The following is an 18,711-nucleotide window of genomic DNA, read 5'->3' on the forward strand; positions in this document are numbered from 1 at the left end:
AAGATCCCGACGCGACGCGTCTTTACGGTAGATTCCAACGAGTTTTACGGGGTACATGTACTTATTAATAAGTATATCGAGCTACTGCATGCCTCACGATATTAACGTATCACGAGAACACAGAACCCATATCAATATTACAGAATACAGGAGACAATAACACAACAGTCCCAAAACGGTGCTCACAGCACAATAAGTCCAACACAACGCAAGTCCTACATACATCTCTCACACATCCTCCGCACCAACGCCGAACAAAGCCTGATACTTCTCCCTATTCTCATCCGCCGTCCCGTCCCAGCTGGTCCCCTCCATCACGCAAGCCTTCCACGAAGCACTTTCACGCGTCGCGGCAAGGATTTTGTAGATCGTGGCACTGTCGAGACCCAAGACGGGTCCGTCAGATAAAACTGAAGTATCGCCCTGCTGCATCTGTGGCTGTTGTGGCGGCGTAGAGCTCGTCGCGGGCGCAGGTGAGGGGGAGTTAGAGTCGAAAAAGCCGTGCGTCGAGTCAGCGTTCAATATACCCAACGATGTGATCCAATCCTGCCATTGGATTTCGTCGGGCGATTGAAAGGTAAAGTGAAACGGATTGTGCGCCCGAACGCGCAGCTCATGGATGAAAAGCGCGGGAAAAGGCGCATGACGATGACCGATGTCGAGCGCGATGGCTTTTCCGTGAAATGGGGCCTCGCCGTAACGTCCGGTGTAGTTAAAGAAGACAAACTTTCTCGCCTGCCATTAGATTAAATGTTCAGGCGTGGGTGCCGACCGGATAGATGCAGAAGGAGCAGCTCACTTCAGGCATATAGCGTATGAAAAACTCATATGCATCGAACGCCTTATGATGGGTGGGGCACATCAGAAGACCGTTTCGTGGTTCGTGCTCTACGTGTTCTTTGGCTTGGGACGGGATCCATCTGCGTCGCTGAAGGTCGAGCCACTACATTTGGAGTTTTCAAGTAGTAATACACTAGTCAAATGTCAGTAACAGCGTATTGTGCACTTTGAGAGGTATAGGCTGACTGATCACCTCGGATTTTTCTTGGACGTTTACCTTTTGATGCATAGAGTTCAGCCCTAACGGGGATTGGTCCACAAATCCCTCAATTATATTCAGAAATTCAAATACGCGGCAGAATTGGCCATTTACAGCCAAAAACTGATGTTCTGCATTTTTACTGTATCACACAGGCCAGTTATGACATAGTGGATCACCCAGAAACATTCATTATGATGTATCTTAGCCCTGTACCACACCACACCATGATAGCACTGCATTTGAGGGAGATCTGGTCCATATACGCCCCCAATACTACATGTGCACCTGCTCCCCCATCGGAAACATGGTTTTGCTTTTTCCATGATCTACCAGCGGCTGTTCTGGTGCTTGAATACTGTTTATACACATTTAAACTAAATTACCACAACAAGAACGGTGCCAAAAACGCGTAAATCGGTTCTCCTGTGATTATACTGTGGCCCAGCATGCCGTTTTACCCCCTCAGCGCACCACAATTGATGCAGAACCATTTTGACTGATATTGCACCGTAGATCGACTTCCCAAACATCAAACTATATTTTACAATCATTGTTTCAACATGACCAAACATTCTAACCATGGTAATACCCCCAGGGTAGATGTTCTCCTCCTCCCCCCCTAGACACCGCACCACTACCAATGAGATGGTCGCTGTTTTTGGGCCCCGAGTTGTGCCCATAGTTAAGTATTGATGTTTGCCCACCCGTGACAGCAAAAAACAAGTAAATCGAACCGTTGTATCAGAAGTTCTGGCCTCCCAACCCCCTGTGACCTCGCTGTGGCAATATCTTTCTAACCATTTACACTATAACTTTGGAACGAATGGACCGATTCCTTCAAAAATTGATTTTGAGCGTCCTATACATTTATAAATGTTTGTCAAATAGTCAGAACACCCAAAATCGGGCTCCTTCATCTCAGCGAAATCACATCGCCGATTTACGTTTTATACGCTGATTCCATTGAAACGACACCCAGCAATGCGATTCATTCGTTCTAAATCACAAAACTCGCAAAGTTACCAAAACACCCCCAAAACACCCCCTAACCCCCTAACAAACCAGAAACCAGCACCTGCTAGGCCTACCCTAGCATCCCTACTATTATTTCCCTATTTTTCCCAATTTTTATTGCACCTAATACTACCCTAGTACACCTAGTATCGTCCCCAGTACCCAAATCCCAGCCAAAACCCACCCAATTCATGTATACAGCACCCCAGCACCCCATCCCCGCCCTAGCAACCCCTACTGGGTCCCCAACCCGCCCCTAGAGCCCACCCGGTCACCCAAAAGCCAGCTAACCAGCCGGGCCAAAGCACTACAGGTTGGGCCACATCTAAAATGAACATTCTGGTGCCACACCTTCGAGCACAAAGCAGCCTACCCATTTTTATCCTTTTTGGGACATTCTGAACCCGGCATTTATCACAGAAAACAAAAATGTGCAATGCAGGCATTTGTTGATATCCCAATTGGGCCAGTGCAGCATTGTAATGGCAGCCATTTTCTGGCTCAGTGTGGCAGTGCGTACTTTACGCCAGACATTACAATGGAGCTCGACGTCCTTGCCTCACTTCATTATAATGGCACTACATGGTCTGGTGAAGGTGCGTAGATATACAGCATGTAAAAACTCCGGATAACGAGCTACTACAGGTCAAGATGAGGATACAGAGGCGGATCACATGGTAGGAAGTGGCAGCGGCGCGAGTTCCGTGGTAGACGAGTCAGGAACGACGAGCGAAGAGGAGACGGAGACATCAGGCAGCCCGGGGTCGGGGAGTGAAAGTGACAAGGGTGGATCCGAGGCAGAAGTTGACAATGGAGAGCAGGATTGAGGTAGAGCAGGGTAGGGGGCATCGGGAACGAGGGAGGGCACAGAACAAGATGATAGACGTCTTCTTCAATGGTGTAGTTAGAATGCATAGCGGGCGAGTTCGACGTGTAGATAACATGTTCAGATACTGTACTATTTCGATCAATTCGGCGGTCACGCGTCACAGGCCCTCCAGAATCGACGAAATGTCACAGCTGTAACATGTCACAACCGCAAGTGTCGAAACCATCGAGCAGATTTCTGTCCTAAAATGGTAAATTTTAATGTTTTTCGTCGATTTTTTGCCTGGCGTCACGCGGCTTCGCCGCGTTGACGAAACCATCGAGTGCGAGGGGCCTGTCACACGTCACACCGAGTGCCGAATTGATCGAAATAGTACAGTAACCTTGAAAGTAACGAGGTCTGGGTATGGGTGAGAATCGTCAAGGGGGGGCCCGGGTGCCGCCGACTAAGAGACAAAGGGACCAGGAGTAGCCCGGAGGGCAAGTGTATACTGCAATGGAGTTTACGGAGTTGCAATGTACCGGCTGTGTCCGAGCCTACGTTTCGGTGTGCGGGCATGCACTCCTTTTTCGCACTCCGAAACGGCTGGTTCCGAGACTATAAAAGCAGGCCTTCTGCTCTGTCAACCATCATGTCCGCTTTAGACCTCTTCTCACTCCCTCTGCCAGCCCATCCGCCCAGCGGATACGGCTATGCCTCACGCCCTCTGTCCTTGTTGTCGACGGTGTCTGCGTTTAAGACGGGGATAGACCAACGTGACATCTTCCTCGGTGTCAATTGCTGTGTTATCTGCGGTGAGGACACTCCAATTTTGGAGCATTGTCACATTGTCAGACAATCAGAACCTAAGAAAGTGAGTGTGTTTTCGTGCGGAAGAGTTCTTGGACTAACATCACATGTAGTGGCTCGACCTTCAGCGACGCAGATGGATCCCGTCCCAAGCCAAAGAACACGTAGAGCACGAACCACGAAACGGTCTTCTGATGTGCCCCACCCATCATAAGGCGTTCGATGCATATGAGTTTTTCATACGCTACATGCCCGAAGTGAGCTGCTCTCTTTGCATCTATCCGGTCGGCACCCACGCCTGAACATTTAATCTAATGTCAGGCGAGAAAGTTTGTCTTCTTTAATCACACCGAACATCGCGGAGCGGCTCAATTTCACGGAAAAGCCATCGCGCTCGACATCGGTCATCGTTATGCACCTTTTCCCGCACTGTTCATCCTCCATGAGCTGCGCGTTCGGGCGCACAATCCGTTTCACTCTACCTTTCAATCGCCTGACGAAATCCAATGGCAGGATTGGATCACATCGTCGGGTATATTGAACACTGACTCGACGCACGGCTTTTTCGACTCCAACCCCCGGCCCTCACCTGCGCCCGCGACCAGCTCTATGCCGCCACAACAGCCACAGTTCCCGATGCAGCAGGGCGATACTTCGGTTTCATCTGACGGGCCCGTCTTGGGTCTCGACAGTGCCACGATCTACAAAATCCTCGCCGCGACGCGTGAAAGTGCGTCGTGGAAGGCTTGCGTGATGGAGGGGACGAGCTGGGACGGGACGGCGGATGAGAATAGGGAGAAGTATCAGGCTTTGTTTGGTCCAGGCGGCGGCGTTGGGACTGTAACCCGCGCGGAGGAGGTGAGAGAAATGGACATGTACATGTAGGACTTGCGGGGTGTTGTGTTGTGTTGGACTTGTAGTTGTTGTGCTGTGAGCACTGGCGTGTTATTGTATCCTGTATTCTGTTATGAGTATGTACCTCCGATTGTAAGTTAACACCGATGTGTTGTATTCGTTCTTTTTCTGTGCAGTTTGTTTAATTGCCTTGTCGACGAAGATTGATGGTTTTCTCAGCGGGTTTCGGGCTGGTTTTGATCGAGTACCAGGCGTTTATTCCCTCCCGCAGTCAATGTCAATGTACTCGTACACAGGCGGCCAATCCTGCCAGTGCCCGAAAAGACTACATGTAATTGCCCTCGGAGGACCATTGGCAATGCGCGCCAACTCGCGAGTGACTGAGACTCCCAGTACTCGAGCTCGGCTATAGTAGACTACAACAAACCGTCACCGTCAATGCTAACGTACACCCCTCACCCCTCACTCTACCCCCAAATCCCGTGCCCTTGCCCTCTCTCAACTCAAGCTTCAAGCTCAAGGATCAAGGCGTCTTCTTCACATTGCTCACAATCAGATTCTGCAAAGGTAAAGGTCCCATATACATCCAAATCAGTATCCACACATAATCGCCATTTGGAATGCAGATGCAGATGCAGATGCAGAGAGGCCCGGAAAGAAAACAAAAACGGACCTTGTAAGCCTGCACGTCTCCCTTGAACTTCGATACCGTTCCGTCGCCGCAGACCCACAGCTATTCGTACCAACGTTCCGTCAGCCACGAATTCCACCAAACGACAACGTGATGAGAGGTGTAGGGAGGAAGTGAGAATTGGTGGGGAAGGAAGACGCACCTCTTTCGCGACAGTAGTGATAAACTTCTCGTCGTGCGAAATGATGATCACGCCTCCGTTCCATTGGCTGAGCGCGAGCATTAGCGCGTCGAGACCCTCCAGATCGAGGTGGTTAGTCGGCTATGGCCCCACATCGCATAATGAGTTAGTGAGTGAGAAGGTAGGAGGAAAGGTGTACGAGGGAGGAAGGGAGGAGGAACGCACCTCGTCGAGGAGTAGGATATGTGGCTGTTGCAGCGAAAGCACAGAGAACGCCACGCGCGACTTTTGACCTCCACTCAGTGTTCCGATCAGCTGTAACCTATCGTCGCAACATCAGCCCGTGGACGTTCGTTGGGTGCGGACAATCAGTGTGTATGTGGGAAGAAGGGAGAGAAAACGCACCCCGTCATACCACTGATCTGGAAATTCCCCAAGTGCCCTCTATACTCCTGTTCCGTCCGTCCCGGGAACTTCGACGCGAGGAACTGCACGGGCGTCATTGTGGGGATGAGCGTGTCGACGTGGTGTTGCGCGAAGTAGCCACTACGAGATGTGTTTGTGGTGTTATGAGTGTCTGAGCGTGAGAGGGTAGTGGACGTACACTCTCAGTCGTCCATTGCGGTTCATCTGGCCGCCTTGTGGGCTCAGCTCGCCTGTTAGGAGCTTAATCCTACATAACACAACAAACGGGGGTCAACAAACCTTCCACTCCTCCTCTTCCACTTCCTCATCATTCTTTTCGGAGTAGGAGAAAAACGCACAACGTAGACTTCCCCGCCCCATTAGCACCCACAATCGCGATCCGCGAATCCAGCCCCACGTCGATATGGATCTTGTTCAGGATAGGCTTGGCGGGGTCGTAGCCGAAGGTGACGTCTTGGAGTTGCAGGAGCGGCGGGGAGATCTTTTCAGTTTCGGGGAATCTGGGGTAGGGGAGGGTGAGTTGAGTGGGGTCGAACAACGAAAAGGGGAGTGGTGAGGAAACGAACTTGAATTTCTCCGTTTCTTCGGTTTCTGGGGGCGTGATTTCTGGAAGCTGTAGGCCATTGCGACTGTTAGATATGCGACTCGAAAGACGGTTCAATTAAACGAACATACCTTCTCCAGAATTTTGATCTTCGACTGTGCCTGCGCGGCTATACATTCCCTCGCACATCAGCCCGAGTACGAGGGCGGGTAGGGAAAGAAGAAAAGAGAACGCACCCCGATTAGCATTATACCTCCACCTATCAATGAAGGCCTGAAGATGTTTCCGGTACTCCATTTGGGCGTCGTATTCGCGTTGTAGATTCCGTTCGCGTTCGGATTTGGTGGAGTAGAATTGGGCGAAGTTTCTATGATAGAAAATGAGTTACAGACTGTTGGTGGAGGAGAGCCGAAGCGAAGTGGTATACCCTTTGTAGTAGTCCAGACGTCCGGAATGTTGGTGAACGATGTCGGTCGCGACGGCATCCCTATAACGAAAATTCTCAACCATCTGCGATACCCTGAGGTGTGCTGGCTAAGAACTTACAAGAACGCTCGGTCGTGAGAACTGGGAAGAGTATCAGCGAGTGCTTTAACAAGACGGCTAGAAAGAATACGTACACGACAAGAAGGGTGCCTGCCCATGTTTGAAGGTAATCTTCGAGCCACGCAAGAGCGTTCAAATCGACTATGGATGGAGTCAGCCTTGTTTCCGAAGATGATCCAGGCGGTGAAACGCACTGTGATTTGAAGGCTCATCGAGAAGCAGAAGTGCAGGCTATAAATGCGCTTCAGTTATCAGGATGGATCTAGCGTTGAATCGAAGGGCCACAAACCTTGACGAAAAGGGCCCGAGCAAGCGCAAGTCGCATCCTCCACCCACCACTGAAACTCCTCGTAGGCCTACCCTGATCCGCCTCATTGAATCCAAGGCCAGCCAAAAGCGCCGCAGCCCTCGCCGGCCCACTCTCCGCCTCCATCTCCGCCAGCCTCGCATGCACCTCCGCCAACCTTCCACTGATCTCGTCCTTCGCCTCCTCTAGTCTCACGTCCGAGTCCCCACCCTCCTTCTCGAGCTCTGCCAACTTCTGGTCCAAATTCCTCTGCTCCTTGAGGAGATGGTCTCGCCAGACGTCGGCTTTGAGCACGGAGTCGATGGCCGTGGTGTCGTCGCCGATGATTTCCTGTTCGACGAAGAGGATGGTGATGTGCGGTGGGATGGGGACTTCGCGCATCGCGATGTGCCGGAGGAGGGTAGATTTACCGACTCCGTTGCGGCCGATGAGACCGTAGCGACGTCCGTGGGCGAGGGTGAGAGAGGCGCCGGAGAGGATGCGGTTGGAGCCGAAGTTGACGTCGATGGAGGGGAGGTGGATGTCTTTGGATTTGTTCTTGGAGGCTGCGGCGGCTTCGAGAGGGTTGATCTGAAGGTGGAATATCCGTGAGGTTATGGTGGAAAAGGTGGGATTGGAGGTGACTACGTACCTGCATGTACAGTTCCTCGTAGGATTGCTAGTGAACGGGGGTTAGCACTGTGGTCCATATGTACAGACGGAACATGGAATTTGTACCTGTTTCTTTGTCTGTTCCAGTAGCTTGGAGCCCTCATACAGATCTCTCCGAGCTCTTTTCTCGATTTTAGCCTGTGTAGCTCGGATATTAGTATGTATGAGTTGTGTGGCGAAACAAATATTTTACCTTTAGCTTGGCCTCCTGCTTCTCAAGTTTTTTGACATCGACTCGAGAGGCTCTGTGTTCGTGTAAGAATAGGTTTAAGACGAAAGGGCCTAAGCACACACTTTGATTTATTGATCGACTCCAAGTCGACGCCTTCCGTGAACTGGATGGTACTTGACATGGCACTGGCCTTGCTCATATCCATGACCTTGTCCAGGCGCTGCAGCTTTGGTCCAGCTTTGGCCTTTTCTCTTGATGTGATCAAGTCCTGTAGAAGTGTACCAAGCTTGGACATGAGCTCGTCGACAGCTTCCTGCTTGCCCATTGCCAGGGACTCGAGCATGTAGCGTGCGACGCTGAGGATGTCTTCGTCTTCGGCCGCATCATCGACAAGATAGCCTGAGAGATATTGGACGACGATTTCTTCAGTTCCAGGCAGAGACGAGCGAATTTCTTCTGCGATATCGTAGGAGGACATGACGGGCCACAGCACGAAAGTGTGGCTCTAGCTTTGCTTTGACCGAGGGGAAACAAAGTAGCGCTATGGTGGGGTTAGGGTCAGCGTCACAGCCATATTTCTCATGCCGTGCTGTCCGCGCCTCCTTATCCCGTACACTCACCATATACTCCTCCTCACTGTTCTCTCCGACGATGACGAGCACCATCACATCCACGTCAACCGAGACTTGGTGCATCCTTGAGAAGCCCAAGTCATCCACCACAACCGTCAAGGTCGTCACACGCGTCGTCCAACGCAAAGCTTCCACGCCGCCACAGGAACGCCCACCGGTGTTAAAGGTTACTCCTCCAAAGGCTCTTCCAAAGGCCTCCACATCCTCGCGCTCTGCCGAGTCTACAAAGAAACGGAAACGCGTCACGCAGGACAAAGATGAAGTCAGGCGGCTCAAAAAGTCGCGTTCGAGCTCGGTCGAGTCAACCCTCACCGCGTCGTCGCGTGTTACCCCCTCCTCCTCACGTTCTTCCGCGTCTTCGTCGCGCGCGCCTACTTCGCCACCCATGACGGATTCAATATATCGCAGCGAGAGCAGTCGATCGCGTTCTACGTCCGTGCTGCCGCCAACTGTGTCGCGTGAGCCCATTTCCCGAAACTGCTACATACATGAAGATGGCAAGCCGGGGGACCTCCTATTATCCTCCGAGAGCGTCTTGAGGCGTCTGCAGAAATCGTACAAGCCATGTAAGCACATCTCGCTCGTTTAAGGTTGTTCTCTTGTTCCCTTTCTTCCGCTTGACTGTGAGCAACGACTCAGATGACACCCATTTCGGGCCACAGTTATAGTCAAACAGTATAACACATCTTCGACAGTCAGCTGTGGGTGGTCTCGGGATTAAGTCCAGCAGAGCTTACCTCCTTCGTGTTTAACTTCCTCGAATAAAGCTGGTTGATGCCCATAATTCAATTGAATTTAATGAATTTTTAATATCGTGTGGCAATCAATCGCCTGCACAGGCTGTCAATGCTAATACACCATACATCACAGATTTCAAGAATCCAGACGACCCGAACGACAGATACTATGACGATTTTGTCGTATGCTTGCAATATCCAAATAACAATGCAGTCGAAGACTTCCTCATGCAAGTGCCCATCGACCCCCAACACTACGACCCCATCATGGATCTGAAAGAAACCTTGCGGACTATCGTTGACCGTTCGTGTTCTTGCGACATCCATACCCTACACGAGTTAATATTTTCCTCGGCGTAGATTACCTTACACCGCCTCTCCGAGCTCTCCTTGGGACTCCTCCAAATGAGCTTCTTCCCTCCGGGCCAAGAGACCGCCCAGACTGGCTCCGTCTGCTCGAGCGCGCCCATCTCCGTGCTGATGGACCCGCCTTCCTCGCGGCCATCACTGCCATCAACAAATTACTCCTGGACTTGAAGTACCCCGCTCTCCCCCCTGATATTTTTCAAGACGCTCCCCCAAACAGTATCAAAGAATCGGTCTCAGCATGGACGCCCACAGGGCTCCCTTCCGCCGTCGCGAGGCGCATCGTCGAGGAAACCTACCAACGCGTCGTCGGGCCTCGAATCGCAGAACTTCGCAAGTACGAGTCGTTCTCGAGCACGGTGTACGGCGAGCTTCTGCCTAATTTCGTCGAAGACAATATCATACGCCTCGGCGGACTCGGTCCTGGGAAGCTGTTGGTGGATTTGGGATCCGGCGTGGGCAATGTCCCGATCCAGGCGGCGCTACAGACGGGATGCAAGTCGTTTGGGATCGAGGTCATGGAGGCCCCGGCAGATATTGCGAACGAGCAGCTGGATCAGGTCAAGATTAGGGCGAGGATGTGGGGTGTCGCGATGGGTGAAGTTGAGTTGGTGAGGGGAGATATGTTGGAGGATCGGAGGGTGTCGGAGTTGATGAGCAAGGCAGATGTGGTACTCGTGAACAATAAAGTGTTCACACAGAGTTGTGAGTATTCTGCGGTTCCTTTTGCCAATGCCGTGCTCTGACGAGGCTGGTTACAGTGAACGAAGCCATTCGTCCGAAGTTTTTGGACCTCAAGGAAGGCGCCCTGGTCATCTCCCTCGAACCGTTCGTCCCTACCCTCAATGCGCGCATGACGGACCGTAATATCGGCGACTTGTCAACCATCTTCGACGTCTCGCGACATGAGTACACGCCCAACAGCGTTTCGTGGACAGACAACGGTGGTATCTTCTACGTGCACCGCGTCGACAGGGAGGGCTACGCTAGGATCGTGGAGAAGTATGAGGCAAGGCAGAGCGGGAGGAGTACCAGGAGTCGACGATGAATTTGGACGTGTGGAATCTCGAGATATCATCGGACGGTTTGTACCGATTAATCGGATGGGCTGGTATACCATTTAGAGGATTGAAAGTGGAAAAGTTGTCCTTGTTTTCTGTTTCTGTTTTCCCCCTTTTCTTTGGTTCGTGGCATTTCTCATTCTGTTTGCCTCTTCATCGTTTTCCGCAATTGGACGCGTCGGGACTAGCGACCGAACGTCGGCATCACAATCGACATTCGCGCTCGGGACCTCCAGTCATGGAACTGTCTGTGTGTATTTAATGATCGCCATTCTGTTTATCATCTACTTAAATCCCTTTACGAACTAATCTGTCTATAATAAGTTCTGCACATTCTGCACGACCCTACCCTCCGCTCCTGCATTTCTCTGCACTTTTGCTCTTCCCTTCATTGGCCACAGCTTATATATTTTCTGGCGCGTTTCAGGTATCCTTGTTTGCTTGACCCTTAACTGGCCCTAGTATATACGACTTCTGTCTTGCCTGCCCCCTCTACTCATTCACTTTCGGGTCAGGATCGTTTCTCTGTCTATATTTACCGTACTTCCTCACGCATCTCGTTATATTGTTCACGTTCATAGGCCGCTTCCTTATTTGCTTGTGGTTCGTCCTGCCTTGTGTTTCTCCTGCTTTCGAGCTCTGTTTCCTATTTGTCTCTCTTGTTTTCGTCGGTCGTGGCCAATGTATATCCAAGGTTCTGCGTTCAGCGAAAGTGCTGCAGTTGGGATGTTTTTTTCGAAACGGAAAGGTAACCAAACTCGAGACTTCGTCTGTATGCCTTCAATCCTTTCACAAAACTGTTTATTTTCTTGCCAAACAGGCGCAATGGAATGTCATCTTTACTAGTGAGCCATTGTTAGGAGTGGAACACATTGCTATATCCACGAAGTGGTCCGCCGAGGTGCTGGAAAAATAGGCCGTAAATATTCCTCGGCGAACGCCGAGTCGAACGGTCCCGTTTTCAGACCTCGTTTTCTTCCTGACTTGCCTTCACTTTCGGATGCTTTATTTTCTGTAGTCGACCAGCCTCATGTTTCGCTTGCTGTACGCAAATGTTCATGAGCCGAGGAAGCGGAAGCGTCATCTACAACACGGACCCCTATGGACCTACAGGCTTATAGACTTCTGGTGACTCGAGTGGGAGGTTGGTGGGAGGACTCCCGGGCCTGAGGTCTGATATACTCGCTGGTCGCCCCAACTTGCATCGTTCCCTGAGGTTTTCGTAAAATAGACTGCCTTGACAATTCATTGATGTGCTATTCGAGCTCGCTAATGTGGACGTTCTCATACGAGTCAGTATGATATATCACAGAGCCTTCGGTCATTTTCTGGTGGTTCGGGTGGCGTAATATCCACGAAAGTTATATATACCTGGGCCAACCGCCTCCTGGAGGACCATCTCCTCGTCGTAAACATATCACGATGTCTGACAGCTCTGACACCACTCCTCCCTCTCCCAAATTGGCTACAACTCATGAAGAGACTCTTGGGGAGATTAAGGCTATCCTAGAGGCTCGACCGTCCTTCACCAGCGGAACTATGCCCCTCACTCCTACTGAGTCCACCCTGTTCTATGCCCAAGGTCCCGACGCGTGGTGGGTATATTTCAACCTCTCCATCTTGTCCATACCTGACCTCTCTGAACCCATGTTATGGATATATACAGGCGTATCGATCTTGCCAACGCAACAGAGGACCAACTCGTGCATCTTTCTCAAATCTGCGCCGCTGCGACATTCGGGCGCAACCATGAAGACGTGCTGGACGAGACGTACCGGAAAGCCCGAAAGCTCGATCGCTGTGATTTCGCTTGTCATTATGATCCAATCCAATCCGGACTCGTTCGAGTGGCGTGTGGAGATATTCTTGCCGCAAAGGATGGATCACGGCCTGTCAGAGCTGAGCTGTACAAGTTGAACATCTATGGTTCGTACTACTACTGCACGCTCTGACTCATGTTCCCGCTCACTCAATACTACCCCTCAATACTACCTGTCAATACCTCCTAACAGGACCAGGTTCTTTCTTCAAACCCCATCAAGATACGCCGCGCGCGTCGAACATGTTTGGGTCCCTTGTGGTCGCGTTCCCGACTCAACACGAAGGTGGCGAGCTCGTACTGCGTCCGCGAAACATGGATACGGAAGTGTGTCTCGACTTTAGCCAGTGGTTGGGAGCGAAGGAAGAACCGCACGTGGCCTATGCCTGTTTCTTTGGCGATGTCGAGCATGAAGTCTATGAAGTTACTAATGGTTCGCCTCTTCTCTCTCTCCCTTCATCGCGATATTCCATGCTGATAAGTATACTCTTACAGGCTATCGCGTCACTCTCACTTACAACCTCTATTATGCCGATCAAGATGTCGGAGTTCTTAGGCATTCCAAGATCGTCCAGCCCATCGAGCAAAACCCTCTCTTGCAGAAACTTTCGACTCTCCTCGATGACCCTGCCTTCCTTCCGAATGGTGGTACCCTCGGTTTCGGGCTCCGGTACCAATACTCTGTCAACGAGCGTTCGGACTCGAAGGCAATCGCTTCCGTTCTCAACGTCATGAAGGGCAGCGACGCCGATCTCCTTTACGCCCTACGTTCAAACGGGCTCGATCCGTTTCTCATGGTCATCTACATGGAAGAGGGATACACCATCATGTGTCCCGAATATGTCGAACCTCCCGAAGAGGTTGACGTTGATGATGACTGGGTCTCGGATATACTTCTTTCAAGGTGGGCAGGTGGTACCGTCATTGGCCATTCTGTTCGTCAGAGGAGGAAAGATTCGGATGTGGAAGAGCATGTGCGGTGGGTCACCTCACCGTGGACGAATATGAACACCCATGGGTCGCAGTGCATTGCGTATGGTAATCAGGCTTCGCTCAGTGGCCTGTATGGTGATTTGTCGTTGATTGTTCGTATCGGTCCGCCTGGTTCGAGAGGAGAAGTAGCTGAATAGGCGCAGAGTCGATCTACGCTTCGTCTCGTAGAATATTTCGTACATAAATAAATGAGCTATGTGATTCACTCCGTCGTGTGGTGGACAATGATAGTGATACTTTCTGTGAGAAATGACGGTGCTGGAATGGTTTTGGGCCACAACATAGCTCGGGGTGCCACCCAGTTCGTTTCCTGCTCTGATGTCACCTCAACCGAACATGGCCCTTCTCTGCGGACATCCGCTCTCCCTCCTCGCTCTAGCTCCCAGCCAGCGCATCAAGCCATAACCTATTCTTGACGTGTAGTATACTTGTCTCACCCTCCCCTTTAGGATTTCTGGTGTTGATTCCCACAGAAAAGAGCGACAGGACACACGTTCGTATCGCACTACCCACACAGCTATCAACTTTGCTCGTGTACGACTTGCTCTTCAACTTCTGCCTCGACCTTTCATCTGATCTCGTGCTTGCTCGAGCATACTACCATTGTACACGTTATACCATGGCTATCGATTCGGAACAACCACCTGCTGAAGTAGAAGAGGAGGAGGAGATTCCGGAGCCTGTGCCGGTGGTGCATGCTGAGCACGAGCCAGTGGATGAAGGGGAAGAGAGTGACGAGTATGATATCGAGGTGCGTCTTATCTCTCGATTCTTCAGAAGGAAACCGGGCTGACGTTTACTTGGTTCTCGACGGTGTAGAATGAGGAGGATGAAGAGGGAGGAGGGTTCGAGGAAGATGATGACGAGGACGATGCCGAAGCTGGAAAAGTACGTATATATCCTCCTTCACGCTCAAAGACCTACTGATGATCTGTGTCTTTCAGAGGCACAACTTGACTGCACTCCTGCTGGGTGGCGGCGGGGTTAGTCTCATTGTTTCATGCATCTATCCCCTTTGCGTCTTTCCCTTCCCCGTTCAAGGCCCAGCTGTATACATCGTGTCTCGAATCTAACCGCACAACGTTTTCTTTCAGGCTGATGAGGAAGAGGAAGAAGACTATAACGAGGAAGATGGCGACGGCGAGGACGACGAACCAGCTCCGACACTCGCGAGCTCTGTTACTGGGTCGATGACGTCTGGTCTCAAAAGAGCAAGGGAAGAGGATGTCGAGGACGAGGATGGGGTGGGTCCGCTGGCCGACGGAGAAGATAAAGGATACGAAGAGGATGCAGAAGACAGGGTAGGGGCGAAGAAGGTCAAGACGGACTAAGTCAGACAAGGGATGGTGATCAGAGCGGGAAGGCTTAGCCGCGAGTTTGTCAGCTACGAAACGAACAGACAGATATATCTGTGCAGCGGTGTTGTAAGATTCAGAAGGTGGCGTGAACTTATTTCTTCTCTTATTATATATGACGTTTTGCTGTCGACGCCTCCGGTGTAGAACGGACACAAAGATGCTATGTTTCGTGAGTGCATACATAAATCTTGGAGTCGATACTAATCTAACCTCCTCACTTAGTAGACAATATTAGACTATCTTACAAGGAACGGGCGACTGTCTGAAGAGTTGCCTTGGTCTCCTGGGGATTCATCAGGTAGTCGGTGGGGTGAGACAGCCTATTGGCGCCGAAATTTCGCCGTTGCGGGGTGTCCAGACCCCCAGGCTCCAGTTATTCACATCCAAAAGTGAAAAGCTTTCATAGTCAAGCAAGCCCTCCGGCGAGCCATTCGTACAGTGCACATTCGGCTACGGTGGTTCGTCGAATTTTCGATGGCAGGCATTACCCATACGCCACAGCTGTTTTGGCCGCATGGACGGAAGCTCACCATTAGGGTCGTTCAAAGTTCAAAATAAGAGCTCCTGGAAGCTCCATTCTAGGCTGTAAAAGTGTCCTAGCCTTCTAGGAAGGACTCTAGAAGCATTCCAGGAAGGACTCCAGGAGACCTCGAGCAACCCGGTTGTATATTTGGTCTTCCGGATGTCCACCAGGACTGAATATGTCTCCATTAACGCGCTTTACGTTGGGTTCCCCACTTTCGCAGAATCACCATCGGTCGTTACACCGATTGATCTTCTTTTCCTTTTTTTTTCTGTTTCTGTTGCACCACCGAGCGGTCATCACAACATCGTCACTCGTGGCAGATTCGTGATCACACCATGATCATCTTCAGCCTCGATACTACGGGGCGGTCCTGCTTGCCGGTTCTGGTCCCTACCGTTCCGCACTTGGACGTCTGGACACTGAGATAGCATCAACATGGCTTGTGGACGAGTTCGCCGATCCGAGGATGTTGTTTGCTTGGAGAAATGGCGGTGCATCATTTCCTTGCAACACGATATGCGCCATTTTTCTGATGTAGGAGTGTAAGTTTCCCGTGCGCTGCTCCGTACTCAATGTGAAGTCAGGAATGTGCCAGAATCTGTGGAGCGTGCTTTCAGGGTTTCCCGCCACTCCACTTACTATGTCTGACCCAGTTCTGCAAATTCGGCAAATCAAGGCATTGTGCACAATCATCGTGCATTGTATGAGCTATCTTTTTACCCAGCCATATGCAAATACATCTCAGCTATGTACTACGATTTTATCAGCATTTTTTGAAAGGGCGAATGTGGTTGTCAACGTCGAGCGCGACGACGAGTGCCTGCACCCTGTAATGCAAATTTGCACTTTTGGCGGGCCGGAAGCATTCCGACGCGCGTCGCGAGTCCGAAGTGCAAATTTTCGACATTATCGAGTATTTTGGCGGTTCATGCGTGACATTCGTCAAACAAAGTACCCAGGAACAATCCCATCCAGTATCTGCAACCTGTAGAATATTTTAAAGACAAACAGAAAGGACCTCGAGGTGCAAAGTCGGAATTTGCACTACTGTAAGATTTGCACTACTGGGTCAGGCATAGTATTTCCCACCCTCCATTAGCGTCATGACAGTCTGTTCGTCTTGTGAGTACCCCCTTGGAAATACATTAGCTATATCCTCGAAAATAGCCCACGTGTCTGGTTTGGGGGTGCGGGTGCGTCTCTGACACCCGCGGTTGGACTCCTTGTAGAACACTACCCCTGGCTGCCATCTGCTCCGTCTTATTGTGCATCTAGACAATTATTAGGGGTTTTCAAACCTCAGCTTTCGACGCAGCTTTCAGCGTAGCTTTCGACTATGCTTTCCGCTTTCGTGGCGGGACTGCCGCGCGTCGGACTCCGAAATTGAGACCCTCGTCTAGGGTTGGGTCTCGCCACTCAAGGTATAGCTGACAACATTTAAGACTTGCCGAAGTGTTACCTTTGCAAGAATAGATTTCTGAAGTGCTCAGACTGGATTCTCTGAAGATCTTGACGTACCTCACTGATAATTAAGTACACAGTGCGTTGAAAATCCGAGTAGAAAGCTTCCTTCCTCTGTGCATCATCTGCAGCTATGTGTCCAACTTGGAAATGTGGCAACCCTATCTGACTCTGTGCTGCATGCATGGACCGTTTATTGGGGCTCTGTTATGACTTGCTTTTCCCAGTATTCTTAAACCCTGTGAGCTCTCCATTCAATCTTATATGTGACAGTACAAGCGACACACTGGAAGACATGAGCTTGAGGGAGCATGTGTGGCGCACAGCTACCCATCCTATGGACAGCTCGGTAATTGTCCAAGATGTGCAATTCTAAGTTCAAAGGGGGGTTTTAGAGGACATATATAATGTGGCTCTCTATAATAAGCATAAAACGTGCATTCGGAGCACATACACCGGTGTTGCATGAGTATAAGTAACATGGTAGCTGATGATTGTGGCGTCCGAAGAGCATTACAATCAGTTATTAAGTTACTTGTAGACTTAGTAGAGCCGCCAAATTGTTCGAAACATTTCGAGCAGGTCTTAGATTGTGTAATTATATTTCCACCAATTTTATTCTGAGCAAGAGAAGGCGAGCTTAAATAAGGAGTGCAGTGCAATACACATCATGATCAGCCAAAAGACATCAAGTGGCGAGACCCAACCCTAGACGAGGGTCTCAATTTCGGAGTCCGACGCGCGGCAGTCCCGCCACGAAAGCGGAAAGCAGAGTCGAAAGCTACGCTGAAAGCTGCGTCGAAAGCTGAGGTTTGAAAACCCCTAATGTGTAATCTTAGCCACTGTTTGGTGAGTACTCTTTCAAGGTCCCAGGCGGACAAAATATCTCGCGTGCGATATGCCATTTTGGCACCCGATACTCACCCTATTTGGTAGACCTACCTCATTGGCGGGTGTTTTCCCACACAAAATTCGATTCGGAACTCAAACTCGTTTTCAAACTCGTTCTCGACCTCAGAATTTGTTGGGAATCGTCTCGCCGGCCGATCAGTGTGCGGTGAGATGCAAAATGGGCAGTTGCATCTCCGAAAGGGACCCTCACGCCAGCCGACCCCAGGAGATGCAAAAGAAAAGAAAAGAAAAATAATAATGTCCTGGTGGCCAATATCCTGCCTCCAGCATTGAGTCGCCTGAAACTCTCGTCTTTATTAGTTGATGCGCCTCCACGGCTGCAACAGGCTCTCCTGTTGGGTACTTATAGACACCTTCGCCACCTGAAGTACACCTGAAGTGCCGCACCTCTGGAGTCCGAAAAGTCCGTCTATAGGCCTATAGCGGGCAATTCTTTCCCCGACTGGCGAGGGTATGTCTGCGGGGTCCTAAAGTCTTGCACACTCTCTTTGCATCAATTGGCATGTAGAACTGATATTCAGTGGAGTGCCTTACGCTTTAAAGCCATACACGGGCAATACATGCGCCACAGTGGCTACAGGACAAGATGTGGCCCCGGCAACCGGCACCTTTGATGCCCAATATGGAACACTGGTGGCCCCATTGGGCACTAGTCTCCCACAGACAGACCTTGGTGTTGAAGATAGGACGTTCAACGTGTCAAGTCGGGCACTCTCCATCCCTGTATGGCCTTTCAAACTGGGAGTTTTAGTAGTATAAATGAGTTTTGAAAACGAGAACGAGTTCTGACAATGAAAACCAGTTTTGGCATCAAGAACGAGTTGAATATGGAAATGATGGTTCGGTTTCTGTCAAAAGT

General features: G+C 50.6%; 7 protein-coding genes across 7 annotated transcripts; 5 read left to right on the top strand and 2 right to left on the bottom strand.

The window, feature by feature from the left end:
- Positions 1–228: 228 nt before the first annotated feature.
- STEHIDRAFT_151270 (uncharacterized protein) lies at positions 229–1,069 on the bottom strand (the record flags this gene model as incomplete). Its single annotated transcript, XM_007298474.1, has 3 exons — positions 229–735; positions 800–943; positions 1,034–1,069. 3 exons carry the CDS (start codon positions 1,067–1,069, stop codon positions 229–231), a joined length of 687 nt encoding a protein of 228 aa, XP_007298536.1.
- Positions 1,070–2,594: 1,525 nt separating this feature from the next.
- STEHIDRAFT_151271 (uncharacterized protein) lies at positions 2,595–2,883 on the top strand (the record flags this gene model as incomplete). The annotated part of the gene is made up of 2 exons (XM_007298475.1): positions 2,595–2,652; positions 2,702–2,883. 2 exons carry the CDS (start codon positions 2,595–2,597, stop codon positions 2,881–2,883), a joined length of 240 nt encoding a protein of 79 aa, XP_007298537.1.
- Positions 2,884–3,516: 633 nt separating this feature from the next.
- STEHIDRAFT_88602 (uncharacterized protein) lies at positions 3,517–4,792 on the top strand (the record flags this gene model as incomplete). Its single annotated transcript, XM_007298166.1, has 3 exons — positions 3,517–3,714; positions 3,788–3,931; positions 3,996–4,792. The coding sequence occupies 3 exons, from the start codon at positions 3,517–3,519 to the stop codon at positions 4,557–4,559; spliced, it is 906 nt and encodes a 301-aa protein (XP_007298228.1). The 3' UTR covers positions 4,560–4,792.
- A 53-nt stretch (positions 4,793–4,845) lies between these two features.
- Positions 4,846–8,502, bottom strand: STEHIDRAFT_88608 (P-loop containing nucleoside triphosphate hydrolase protein). The gene is made up of 19 exons (XM_007298167.1): positions 8,110–8,502; positions 8,009–8,060; positions 7,882–7,953; positions 7,796–7,822; positions 7,147–7,734; positions 7,052–7,088; positions 6,932–6,998; positions 6,858–6,878; positions 6,739–6,798; positions 6,548–6,678; positions 6,443–6,480; positions 6,334–6,380; positions 6,106–6,267; positions 5,946–6,014; positions 5,747–5,887; positions 5,567–5,663; positions 5,363–5,482; positions 5,203–5,262; positions 4,846–5,088 (listed from the first exon to the last, which is right to left on the bottom strand). Exons 1-19 carry the CDS (start codon positions 8,463–8,465, stop codon positions 5,053–5,055), a joined length of 2,181 nt encoding a protein of 726 aa, XP_007298229.1. The 5' UTR covers positions 8,466–8,502; the 3' UTR covers positions 4,846–5,052.
- A 1,082-nt stretch (positions 8,503–9,584) lies between these two features.
- Positions 9,585–10,770, top strand: STEHIDRAFT_106597 (DOT1-domain-containing protein; the record flags this gene model as incomplete). Its single annotated transcript, XM_007298476.1, has 3 exons — positions 9,585–9,660; positions 9,717–10,427; positions 10,484–10,770. 3 exons carry the CDS (start codon positions 9,585–9,587, stop codon positions 10,768–10,770), a joined length of 1,074 nt encoding a protein of 357 aa, XP_007298538.1.
- Positions 10,771–12,205: 1,435 nt separating this feature from the next.
- On the top strand, positions 12,206–13,732 carry STEHIDRAFT_126852 (uncharacterized protein; the record flags this gene model as incomplete). The annotated part of the gene is made up of 4 exons (XM_007298477.1): positions 12,206–12,378; positions 12,450–12,709; positions 12,796–13,035; positions 13,098–13,732. 4 exons carry the CDS (start codon positions 12,206–12,208, stop codon positions 13,730–13,732), a joined length of 1,308 nt encoding a protein of 435 aa, XP_007298539.1.
- A 482-nt stretch (positions 13,733–14,214) lies between these two features.
- Positions 14,215–15,122, top strand: STEHIDRAFT_164336 (uncharacterized protein; the record flags this gene model as incomplete). Its single annotated transcript, XM_007298478.1, has 4 exons — positions 14,215–14,346; positions 14,415–14,483; positions 14,540–14,578; positions 14,690–15,122. 4 exons carry the CDS (start codon positions 14,215–14,217, stop codon positions 14,924–14,926), a joined length of 477 nt encoding a protein of 158 aa, XP_007298540.1. The 3' UTR covers positions 14,927–15,122.
- Positions 15,123–18,711: the final 3,589 nt, after the last annotated feature.

The sequence above is a fragment of the Stereum hirsutum genome (assembly GCF_000264905.1).
Source record: "Stereum hirsutum FP-91666 SS1 unplaced genomic scaffold STEHIscaffold_1, whole genome shotgun sequence".
Taxonomy (NCBI): Eukaryota; Fungi; Basidiomycota; class Agaricomycetes; order Russulales; family Stereaceae; genus Stereum; species Stereum hirsutum.

Excerpts from the sequence above, each read along its gene's own strand:
- STEHIDRAFT_88608 (XM_007298167.1), bottom strand. The coding sequence starts at position 8,465 with ATGTCCTCCTACGATATCGCAGAAGAAATTCGCTCGTCTCTGCCTGGA. Across the intron at positions 6,015-6,105 it reads GGGGCGGGGAAGTCTACGTT|GATTAAGCTCCTAACAGGCG; the intron begins GTGCGTTTTTCT and ends TGTGTTATGTAG. Across the intron at positions 5,483-5,566 it reads ATATCCTACTCCTCGACGAG|CCGACTAACCACCTCGATCT; the intron begins GTGCGTTCCTCC and ends GTGGGGCCATAG.